This window comes from Alligator mississippiensis, chromosome 7, assembly GCF_030867095.1.
Source record: "Alligator mississippiensis isolate rAllMis1 chromosome 7, rAllMis1, whole genome shotgun sequence".
NCBI lineage: Eukaryota > Metazoa > Chordata > Crocodylia > Alligatoridae > Alligator > Alligator mississippiensis.
The window spans coordinates 12,706,476-12,718,679 of record NC_081830.1 but is presented as its reverse complement, the minus strand read 5'-3'; the positions used below and the strand labels follow the sequence as shown (position 1 = coordinate 12,718,679).

Sequence of the window (12,204 nt, the reverse complement as noted above, 5' to 3'; positions counted from 1 at the left end):
CTAGCACTGTACTTTTACTTCTAGGCTACACAGACACTTATCAAGAGCTGTAGCACCTGAATGCCTAGCAGAAGGTTGCTCCAGCGAGATATATGGTGTGTTCTCAAGAGGCATTTTTTTTTTCACCCAGTTCTGCAGACTCCAGTTATTGACATCAGATTCTCATAAGCATGCAAGACCCAGTTTTACAAGCCCTGTCCATGTGCAACTGCCGCTACTTCAAGCAGCCGAGGCATGCAGGGAATTCACTGTTGCGTATAATTATGCCTGTAACTCACTGAGGGCCGTACACCATGGTCAGGGAGCACCTGATTGAGCCAACAGTGCTCTCCCATGGGGTCTTTACCATGGTATACGGCCAACAGAGGCAAACTATGCTTTTAATGTCTCTCCGTGGATGTCAGCCAGGCTGGAGGCAAGGGGAAAGAGGGGTGAGTATTTTTATACTTCACCTATTTTCCAATTCCCACAGAGACAGCTATGGGCCACCTAACAAGGTGCCCACAGCAATAGGATGAGCAAAACACAAGCCTGCTCAGGACTGAATCTTTTGAGCTTTATTTATCAATAGCATTCAGGTCTGTTCTCTCCTTGCCACCTGTGCAGAGCCTAATGGAAAGGGAGGCGGTTTGTGCCTTTCAGCTCATGAGTTTGCTGCCTATTGCTGTTGTTGGCGAAAAAAAACATTTCTCTCGACCTGCTTTTGTCAGTAAGAATTATTTTTTTCTCTTTTACAGTATACATAACCAAAATAATACTAATGGAGTTATCCAGCCAGGCTGGCCCTGGCCAGAGGGTTTCATGTTGCAGAGGGTAGAACAAGGCAGGCCTATAACATGTGGAGCCTATTAACTGTGATGGATGCTGCATCTCTCGGCTACCTGGTTGTCCTGAGTGAGATCAGGAACACTTCACATCAAAAGCTGCGTTAGAGATTAATGCTTACGTTAGCCTATTTTTCAGAGGCTGTTGCTTCATGCTGCTACAAAGAAATGATCTGACCTGTCTACTTTTACAGAGTAAACCCAGTGTGTTTGATTTTCCACCATTTTGGCCCTCCTGGTTTGTGTTCTTCAACTTTTCCGAGCTAACTGTGGTCAATAGTTGGATAGGAGGCAACCACCAGGGGAAAGCAAGCAGTGATGCCAGTGATTTGCAAGGTGGTAGTAGCAATATTAAGGATTTAGGACAGGGGTGGGCAATTATTTCAGGCAGAGGGCTGCTTACTGAGTTTTGGCAAACCATGACAGGCAGCCAGGGGAAGATAAATATTAATTTTCTAAACTTTTTAGGGGCTCCGTGGGCCAGATAGAATGACCTGGTGGGCTGCATCCAGCCCGCAGGCTGCATTTTGCCCATCCCTGACTTAGGACTTGTCTGAACTGCCCACCTGCTGAGCCTGGGGGGAGCTGTCATAGCCTCCCTGCTCACTCCTAATCCAAATCCTGGCAACAATGCATCCTGAAGGGTGCATCCAGGCAGCCCTGTTCTCTGTCTGAGGTATGCTTTTTGCAAACTCTACATTGTCTCTTTTCTGGGTGCATCTAGTGCAGGTGACAGCAAGTGGAGGGAGTGGGTGAGGTGTACTTCATGGCAGTGCTTCCAGTTTCAGCATCCAGGGGTAGAGACAAGCCCTTAAAAGCCCCACCTTCAATCCAGATGCCAATGGGTTAACCACTGTGAGCGCATGCGCGCACGCACGCACATGTAAGGTTTGATGAACCCTCAAAGAACAACAGTTTAGACAGGTAAGGCAGAGAAAGGAACTACCATTAACCCCATTCTACACTTGTAGCAAGTCATGGAACAACATGCCTGTTAGGATGGTAAACACTTGCATTTTCCCGCTCTTTTCCCTTGTTTTTTCCCTTGCTTTTTCTTGCCCTTTTCTCTTGGTTTTTTCTCACTCTTCTTCCCCCGCTTTTTTTTCCTTTGCTGATGAGCCTGGACACTGAAAGACTTGGTCTTGCAGCTGATACATTTCTTACCTATGCCCGAGCTAGAGATTTAACTGGGCATAAGGCTTAAGAGGCTAGGTTAGCAGAAGTGTAATGCTTATTCTAACTAACATCAGCAAAATGACATGTTTGTTTAACGAATTGTTTACTTAGTGGAATGTAGGGCTTTAAATGGTTAATCATTTGTCTAATCATTTGACTGTTGTTTCGTTGTGGAACAGAGGAACTCCAACCAGACAGGGGAGGAAACCAGTGGTATATCAAGAGGGAAAATGCAAAAGTAGGCTTTTAAGATGGTTAACTGCAAGTGACCAAAGGTAGTAGTGATGACCTCATGCAGGCGCGGAGTGGAACTTTTCATGGTAATGGACTACCACATAGCCAATTCCATGGAAATCAGCCAGGGGCAGAACCATGGGCGTAATGGTCGGGGGAGGAGACTGGGCATGGTTTAATGCTAATGAGCGTGGACTGGAAGGTATAAATGTATGAATGTAATGATGTTCTGGGCCGCTCCTCAGTTTGGTGGGGACCCGCCCGAAGTTGCCTCCACTTCAATAAAACTGTTGAACGCAGTGTGTGCTTGTGTTTGCTCCATGAGTGGCCGTGCTCGTGATCCTATGGTTAATTGATTCGTTGCTCCCTAGTTGTTGGGCCTCACGTGGAGTTGAGGTTTAACAGTGTGCAAGATCACATAAGGGATTCAGTGGCTGAGTGAAGAGCTGAAGACACCTCCCTAGAATCAGCATCTACTGCCTTCATTCCAACCCCATCCGGCCTTTCTTCTACCCTTCTTCTTGGACTAGGGGTGTTGACCTCCTGTGGATGTTGTCTTCTCTGTAGGATTTTGCAGATCCTTGCCAAAGGGGATTGTCAAAAGTCCTTCCACCCTTTTCTTGAGGGTGGAAGAGCTGACCCCAGCTCTCATTCTGTGTTCAGTAGGCGCTGGCTAGTCACGGCCTCTGCTCTCATCAGACTTGCAGCACTGGTCCGCAACTTTCCTGTCGAAACATTCCCAAATGCACTTGGCCTTTTTAATTCCTTAGCTTCCCAAAACAAAACTTCCTTCTCATCTGTTCCCAATAATGTCCGAGCCTTTTTGTTTTAGATGCCTGACTTTTCTTTCTCCTGAAGAGTTCCTTCCTTCCCCAACCCCTCCAGACCCTTGTTATGAGAAAAGAGGCAGAACAAAATATATTGGCACACAGCTGTGAATTGGCTTTTTTTCAGGAATAACAAGACATTTCCTGCCTTGGTGTCTACCAAAAAATCAGATCAGAAACTTGCTCTGAGGTTATTTTATTATCTCCCAACAAGCTATTTCAGGAAGAGAGAGGAAAACTATCTGGAAAAGATGAAGAAACACTGATAGCTGCCCGTGCCAATGCAGATGGACTAATGCCAGCTATTCTTCAGCTCCATGCATGCAAAAGAGCACATCAGTGAGAATGAGATATGCAGTAGCTCAAGAGAAAATCAAAATGGTACATGGTGAATGAAAGTTTACAGTTGAAGGCTCAGCAGTAGCCTCAGTGCAAGGAGTTAAATCCCCCCCCTGCAAGAGGTGGTCAGTGGAAGCTGAAGGATTTTGCATGCAGGCTTCCCTTGACAGTGATAATAATCACCTTCAGCATGCCCTGAATGTGCTGCTGAATGTCCCTTTCTTTCCAGGACTTTCTTGTGTGTGTGTTTTGGTGTATGTGGGCAAGACAACAACAGACATGAGCATTATCCAATTATGGGCGGGCTGCTGGCTTGGCCTTGCTGCCAGACTGGGGATGACCTTACAGCTTGGGTGAAAGAGCAGCCCAGAGAGAGCAGGTTTGAGTTAGAGAGAAAAGGCGCCTGTGGGGGCAGTCTTTCTTGTTCTCCTTCCTGGCTGATGGCATGACTGTGCCACGGCCCAGGGCAAGCTGAGTCCACAAGCCCTTTTGGAGAGGTGAAGTGTCGCATCACAATAGTGGGGAAGAGCTGTTTGTGAAATCAAATGCCCGCAGTCCATTTTTACACCTCTGCTCCTCATCTGCACAGCAGGGAAGCAAGGAATGAAGGGAGCATCTCAGACTGTGACAATGCTCACAAATGAATCCTTCCAAGATCAATCCCGAACCTTGCACCAGACTGGGTGGAGCATGGGTAGTTGCTGAAAGTTGCACAGCCCTCCTGGCACAAACTTTCTCTTTGTTTTTTTCCCACGTGGGAGATATGTCGCCTCCAGCTTCTTGCTGAATTTTCTGCCTGACTTCAACTGGAGGGAATTTGAGGAAGTGGTAAATATGAGGATAACAGCTGGGTTTTCACTAGGTCAAAACTTCTTCCAAGCCTGAGGTGGAGTGACCTGTTTTCAACCCACCACAGCCAGAGAGCAGTAAAGGTGTATTAGTTACCCATTCCGACTGCATCTCTCTTGGATGTACTTTAAACCAGTAGTCCTTCACCCAGGCTCAAGCATCGCAAAGCTTGGTGCTAGATGTGGGACACACCAGTTAGCGGGTAACACCAATGAGTTTGGAAAGAATTAACTGGAGACCTCTAGCCCATAAAGTCTAAAGTCTTCCTTGACCAACAGCGGGTATGTCTCCAACATGTCTCAAATGTCTTTTCAAGTAATATTTAATGAAACCAGCAGCAGACTTCTAAAGGCATCGCTTCTGGTCCTTCATTGTTATAGGATAATGCATTCTTCTTGTCATGCACAGCCATATGGCCTCAACTTTTAAATGTGCTGATGCAAGAATTTTTCTACTCTTATTTTTGCCAAGATTTTTTTGGGGGGGAATCATACTCTAAATGTAATGCTGCTGCTTCAGGGATTAGCACTGCTCCCTGTTGAAGACAAGTGGTTACTGAGTTTTCTGTGGGGGAGGGAGCTACCTAGGGCATGCTCAGAACACTGAATTACAGTGGACTGAATCTATCCTCCATTTATTTGGGGAAAAAAAACCCGGAGGATTTGGAGCACCCACTCCTCTATGAAAGGATTGCACGGCTGCTGGTGTTTATTTCATCAAAGCTTCCCCCTCCTTTCAGACGTCATTCCTTTCTATGAGATCCTACAAAGTGCAGAGCATGCCTGCAAATCCTACTGATTTCAGAACTAAGTCAGAGAGTACTAAAGAATTTTTCTGACTTTGAATTTTAAAAGAGTTATGACAGCTGCACTGTGGGGGTAGGAAAGTATCTATGCATTCAATTTTAAGGCCCCTCTACTGCTGGCATAAAGTTGCTTGAGGGTAAATGTCAATCAGACTTAGAGAATTCTACGCAGTGGAGAGAAATGCATCTGCTTGATACCAGACACTCAGCACCTAAAACCTTCTATCCACTTACCCTAACCAGAATCACACAGTACGTGGCAGAGCTATGAATAAACCATTGTTCCATTGGCTTCAGTGGAATAACTCCAGTTTACACCTTTAGCTACAGAAGGGTTGGACTCCAGTAGACGCTCACCAAAGTTTAAAAAATAAGCCTTCCCTTGCACCTCCCAAGTGCTGATGGCATAGTTAGTACCAGGATGACACAACAAAGCCTCATAGCAAACCCAATGTTTGAGGGGCAGAATTCCCCATTGAAAGTGGCAGAAGAAAAACCCTTCCTTCCTTCCCAAAAAGCCCAGAGCCTCCTCTCTATTGGCTCTGTGCACACAGGGTTAACAGGACCAAGCCTAAGAGAAATTGTCCCCCAGGAAGAAGCATCTTCAATGCAGTTCAATAACGCTCCTGTCCTTGATTTTCATTTGCACTGAAGCAGACCGGCTCATGCCACCAATATCACCCTGGAGCAAATGCAACTGGTTGATCCTCAAAGTGCTAACTGATTTAAGAAGGAGCCTCCCTGTGTGCAAGGCGTCTGTTTCCCCATAACCCAGAGATGTAATTTCCTCCTCCAGTCCTTGGCCAGTGAGCCAGCATTCCAGCATGATGTATTTTAATTAATCTCAGCTATTGAATCCTTGGCTTGGAGGCATGCACAGCACAGAGTAAGAAGCCCTGTGCAATTCCATGTTAATATATTTTCCCTTTCTTTCTAAAGTTGGAAACCAACAAAGTTGCTGGATTTATTTAGGGCCCAGCAGCAGACATCGCTGGTTAGGAAAGTATGTCAGAAGCCTGTAAACAGAGGCATGGACTGAATTCTGAGCTGCCTGCAGATCCACATCCAAACTTTGCAGGAGTTCAGAAGTGTTCGAGTTTTGGGTTCTTGTTTCAGGCCTATCTGAGAGATGGAGCAGCCCTACAACAGACTATCCAAACCTGGCCAGGACTCCAGCTACCTTGAGGCATTTCATTCAAATGAGGCTCGCTGGCTTTGTCACAGCTCTGTATAGGCATAAGCTAAGCAGGCTTCTACCCTGCTACATGACAACCCTGAACTAGAACTGCTCCGCCCTGCAGCAGAACACACTAACTGGGCCAAACTTTGTGGAGAAGAGGGTGAGGTTCAGTCCAGCAAGCTCATTTTTACTTGTGAGCTGGACCAGACTATGAATACATGTCCAAAGGCAAAAAAGGCAAAGCAACTAACCCACTGCATCACTCTGTTTATGGCTTTCAATCTCCCCTCACTTACATGGCTGCCAGGAATTGATCCAATCCATCAACAAAGTCAATAGAAAGACTCCCATTGGCTTCAAGAGGCTTTGAGCAAAGCCCAGGGACTCCACTGAAAATCAAAGTGTAAAATGGTGGAAGTGCAAGGAGGCTCATTCCCCTTTGTTGCTAGATGAAGGCAGGAGAATACGGGCTGCACAAAAAGAACAGTCAGGCACAATTCCAGGAGGTATATCTGCTAAGAAAATGGCAACCTCCAGCCTCAAACACTGTATGTCACCAGGTTCATATAGAAAGATTGTGGGAAGATTAGGTTTAAGATATTCATGCGAGGCTTTTTAATGTTGCTTCACTGTTTCCCTGGCTGCTGGACCCAGTTTTCAGGAGCGAAGCATGAGGTCTTGGCTCATCCTGGAGAAGCCAGCAGAACCAATGGTGTGTGTTAGTGAAGGTGAGATTAGCCAATGTAGCCTGAAATCAGTAAAGCTCCATTTCAGGAAGGCAATTAAACACATTCAACTGACTTCAAAGTTAAATGCACCTACACCATTCTTCTGATCAAGTTAGAGAACAGGCTCTCTCTTTCTCTCCCTTCTTGCTTCCTACCCTTGCTGAATACCCACAGCTACAATGGGCTCTGCACAGCTATAAATAGGTGTCTGATTAATCTTGTAGAAACACAGCAACTGGTCCCTGAATCGTGTGTGGTCAAAATGGTCCAGAAATCCTATGAATACTCCAGATACGCAGCCTACGCATCTCTGCCTGTCTGCCTGGAGCCACCAGAGCACAGGGGCTGAAGAGAAATTGGAAAGTCTCTTTCCCGCTGTTCTGAAGCCGGCTGTACAGTAGAATCATGACTTCTCCCCAAGTTGACAAAAACTTGCCCTGAAAGCAGATGCCGGGGAGAGCTAGCAATGACGTTGTCACTTACCTCGCTGTCACTAGCAGGGGGCGGAGGAGGCTCTTTGATTATCTGAAAGGCACAAAGAAAGACAGGAAACGGTAAATCAGCATGTTGTCCTCGGGTGTGATGCAAATGGCACTTGAAAAAAGCAAATCTTTGTCCCAGTTGGCATCCCTGAAATGCATGCAATTACAGCAGGGGTGGGCAATTATTTTGGGTGGAGGGCCACTTAAGGAGGTGTGGTGAGCTATCAAGGGTCACATAGATAGCCCCACCCCTTGACAGTTGCCCTGCCCCCTGGTTGTCATCTTGGGACTGGAAGTCCCACCCCTAACCTTTGCCACTGGAACTCCCTCCCTTTGACCCTCAGAAATACTCCTTTTGGGAAGGGGGGTTGCCATCTTAGAACCAGAAAAACCTAATCATACACTAAAAGTCAAACACTTACCTAGAACATATTTTGATTTTATTATAAAAAATATTTTTGTCATGATTTGTTTGTATAGTGTATATAGAGGTGATTGCATAATAACTCAAAAAGAAATTCTTAATCTTTTATATTGTGTGTGGAGGTATGGTTGGGGTGTGTGTGTGTATGATGGGGGTATGTGTATGGTGGGGGATGTCTGTGTGTGGGGTATATGATGGGGTGTCTGTGTGGGTATGGTGGGGTGTGTGGTGGGGTGGGGTGTAGAGGGTGTGGCTATTTAGGGGGCATAGGGTATGCTGGGGGCTTGTGGCATTTGTGGGGTGTGGATTTGGAACACACTGTCCTCTCCTATAGCCAACACTGCAGCGTGGGTGAGGGGTGTTTATGGGGTGTGAGGAAGGGTGGAGGGGTGTGCAAACCCCCCACACTTTCTCCATGACACAGCAACAGGCAGGGGTGCTGGTGCCTGGCTCCAGACAGCGCTGCACATTGCAGTGAGCAGCGCAGTCCCCACCAGGCTGTCTATATCGTTGGCGCTCCCTGCACTTGCGCAGCCCTGGAAGAAAGCTCCAGGCACTGGAGCCAGCTGCCGTCCCTGCCCCAGCCTGCTCCAGTTTCTGGGGTTTCCCATCATGTGCTGAGTGCTGGTGATACAGATGACCCAGCAGAGGCTGCGCCCCTCGCTACAATGTGCGGCATTGGCCAGAGCCAGGCACCGGTACTGAGCACAAGCACCCCTTCTGCTGCTGCTGCTGTCCCTGATGCCTGCCAGGGCTGTGAGACATGGGGGAGCATGGAAAGGGTCCCCACACAACCCCATCCTCCCTCACACCCACACCCTGCTCAGCCAAGCTCTGTGCTGCTGCTGCCCCCTCTGGATGCAGGCTCCGTGTTGCCACCAGCCCCAGGTCAAGGCTCTGTGCTCCTGCCCAGTTGCAGCTCCCCTGTCCCCCATTTCCCTACCTGTTGCCCAGAGGGAGTGGGATGCTGGGGAAACCTGCAGCAGCAGCCTTGCCCGGTGCTGATGGGGCCAGCTTTTCCACCCATGAGGATGGGGGCGAGGCACAAAAAGGTATGTCAGGGGCAAGTGTACGTGCCTCACTCTCAGCCTCATGGGTGGAAGGGCTGATCAGAGTAAAATTAATCAGCGAGTAATGCGGGCCAGATGAAAATGCCTGTCAGGCTGGATTTGGCCCGCGGGCCATATTTTTCCTGCCTCTGAATTACAGAGTGCCTCCGTGCACCACTAGTGTCAGGAACAGGGAGGATTGTTACATCTCAGCTCTGTGTTCTCGGGCAACCCTGGCACAGGATGCAGTCTGTCCGACTCACAAAGAATTCCCCCTCCCTCCCCTCCTCTACATAAATGAAACTGATTAAGATGCAGTGAGAGACACACCTAAGACCCTCAAGATAAGGGTGACAAGAGTGAAACAACTGCCCTAGGTCTCATTTGCATCCGAGATGGTACCAGATGACCATTCATTTACATGAGAGATGGAGAACAGAAACCCTGAAGCAGAGATTGCAGTGAATTCTGGGACCAGAGAAGCAGAGGAGCACTGCATGATGGGGAATCTGTGCTCCAAATGCTAATCAACCCACGTTCACACACACCCAGCTCAGCATTTAGCAGACCAGTTCTAATCTGGCTTTACAAAGGACTTTCCCCCCTGCCAGACACACACACACCCCTCTAAGTTTAATAGGCATCTCGGGCTGTACCTGTACCCTGTCCCACTATGGGAGGCCTATTTAAACTTGATTGACTAAAACTTGGTTGCCAGGTTAGGGAATGCTGAGGCAAGAGACCGAGTCAGAGTGGGTATGGGCAACATTTGAACAATGGTAAAGGGGTTCATCACAGCGTCCAGCCCGTTGGAGCCCTAATCACAAGTGTTGCCATACTTTTCCCGAGAAGACTGGTGGAAGTCCTCTCCACAAAAGGTTATGAGCACCCCAATAATTGTCTTAAGTCTGTTAAAAGACTATAGTTAGATTTGGAAAAGTCATCCTAAGCTGAGGCTTGTTCACAACAAGGGAAAATCCAAAATCCTGATGCTGCAAGCTATCTATTGTTTCTGAAGAAACCATGAGATATCCCATCAGTATATCTGCTATCCACAGGAATTTCAAGCTGGCTCCCAAGTATCTGGTTACTCCCTAACCTTATGCGTTTCCTGATTATCAATCAGTTTCTTGAGATGTTCCAAACCAGATAACCCCTTGTCAATAGAAAAGACAATGATTTACACTATTGAGGATGCTTCGAAGCAGCTGAACTGAGGGTATAAAAATCTGTAAAAAGCAGCAGTGTGTGTGCTTGAAGAAGAAAACTCCTGTGCTGACACCATCCCCTGTTGTTCTTGGGACACTGGAAAAACAGATCGTCTCTCTCTTCAAGGATTGTACTACAGACTGTGCCTGTCAGCTTTGCAGCCCGAGTACCTTGGACTGGTGAGATCCCAGCGCTCTGTCTCTCTTTTCTCTCTAGGCATAAATTTCTGAACCTGAACTGTATTAGTTAAGCTTGAGCTAAGTTTCCCCAAATACTTAGTGAAACCAGGGTAGTATTGTCATTGTTTGTGTTGTTTTTCTCTTTTGCATGTCTATTACTACTAGTACCATTATATATTTCATATGCTTAGCAATAAATACGTTTTATAGTCAAACTGGTAGTAATTGGGTATAATTTTCCTTCTCTGCTTCTCTTTCCTCCCGTGCTCTGCAGCAATGCTTCTTTTACCTAGGCTAAAGATCCCTGTGAAGCCCAAAAATACTGTGGGGTCTGCTCATCAAGAGGCCAAAGACTGGGACGTGCTGATTTTGAAACACATAAGGGGATCCGTTTGTACAGGCTGATTGACCCAGTTTGACTCAGACGTGCCCCTATGAACTGAATGCTGGCCCATGAGGGTGTCAGCTGGACACCCAGCCGGATGCAGAGGTAGTCTGTTCACCTGTGTGCTTGTGTCTGGCTGCAGTTTATTGTTGCTCTGATGAACTGATTCTTGGCATATGAGGGTGTCAGCCTGTCCATGCTGATCAACCCGGCCGGGTCAGGCGTGTCATGTTAATTTGCGTGTGTATGACTGATTTGGTGACTGGAGGAACCCAGCCACATTGAGACTGAGTCCTGCAAGATAGCTCCATTGGGGGTGAGGACTTGCAGAAAGGAGAGATACAGCTCCGTATAGAAACACAAGTAACACAAGCAGCACATTGACAGAATTACCAAGACCCTAGAAACCTATCCCTAATAAATGAGCGCACCCCAAAGTAATGGGCAAATCTGGTAACAGGATGTAGATACTGCTGCAAAACTGTTGTGCAGTCGTTCCTTAATTGCAGTTACAGGCTTTATTTGATGTCTCTTGTTGCCCTGTAGGTGACCCTGCCACTAATAAGATTCTGGTGAATCAACCTACTTCATAGTTGACACGTAAGTTTCTTGATCTATTTTAGCCCCATCGGAAATCAGCCCCCACCCATGCTAGGTGAAGTATGGAGACACAGTTCCCCAAACAGTCTGCCATACAGAGAAGGTCAAGTGGAAAGGGAAAGAGAGGTGAGGTCACTTGCCCAAGATCACACAGCAGGGTCAATGGCAGAGTCAGGAATAGATTCTCCCCACCTCCCCGCAGCTCTCCTCTCCCTTGGGCTGATGCCCTCATCACTAAAACACACTGCTAGTTTGCTTTCTGCGTAAAGTCAGTGGGGAGAGAGCTTGCCCCTGCTTATTATCTTCTATGTTGCTGGGCTAACGCATTAAAATTGTAAGCTTTTTAATAAAAAGTATATGCTTGAGGTTCTCCAAGCATTGCTAACTAATACAGCAATCCGGGTGAGGTTTTGGGTTGGTCTAGTGTATTCTCCATAGAAACAATTTAAGTTTATGTGGGTGTGAGGCTATTATTTCATGCAAAAAGTTTGCATCTAGGACTCAGCAAGCAGCTGGCTATTATTGCAGCCCTTCACTCCAAGAGAAATAGAAAGCCTTCCAAAGGCAAGGCAATTGCATACAGGCATGTCAAACATCTCTCCCTCGCACCAAATTTATCCCTGGTACAACCCTCTTGAAGTCGAGAGGCAAAATCCAGCCCAGGGACATCAATGCGATTACCCCAGGGATTAACTGTGCTCCACTGTCTCTTATCTTTCTGCATAAAAGAGCTCTTTCCCTAAAGTCCGTTCAAAGGGGTCAGAGGCTACATGGTATTGAGGGACTCTCACAAGGTGGAGGAGGTATCTTCTATTCTCACTCATCTTAGTTCTAGAGGACAGGGCCCGGGGTCCACTGGCAGCCCAGGGATTGGCTGCAGATGTGCTTGGGCCTTGAAGTTAATCTTTTTCAAA

At 47.1% G+C, this 12,204-nt stretch overlaps 1 protein-coding gene across 3 annotated transcripts in view; it reads right to left on the bottom strand.

Moving 5' to 3' along the window:
• Positions 1-12,204, bottom strand: part of ANTXR1 (ANTXR cell adhesion molecule 1) — a 155,366-nt gene that overhangs the window by 42,951 nt on the left and 100,211 nt on the right. For all 3 annotated transcript variants that reach the window (XM_059730581.1, XM_059730580.1, XM_059730583.1), the window contains exon 14: positions 7,446-7,487. In XM_059730581.1, coding sequence (XP_059586564.1) covers positions 7,446-7,487 — 42 coding nt within the window. The remainder of the gene's footprint in view (positions 1-7,445; positions 7,488-12,204) is intronic.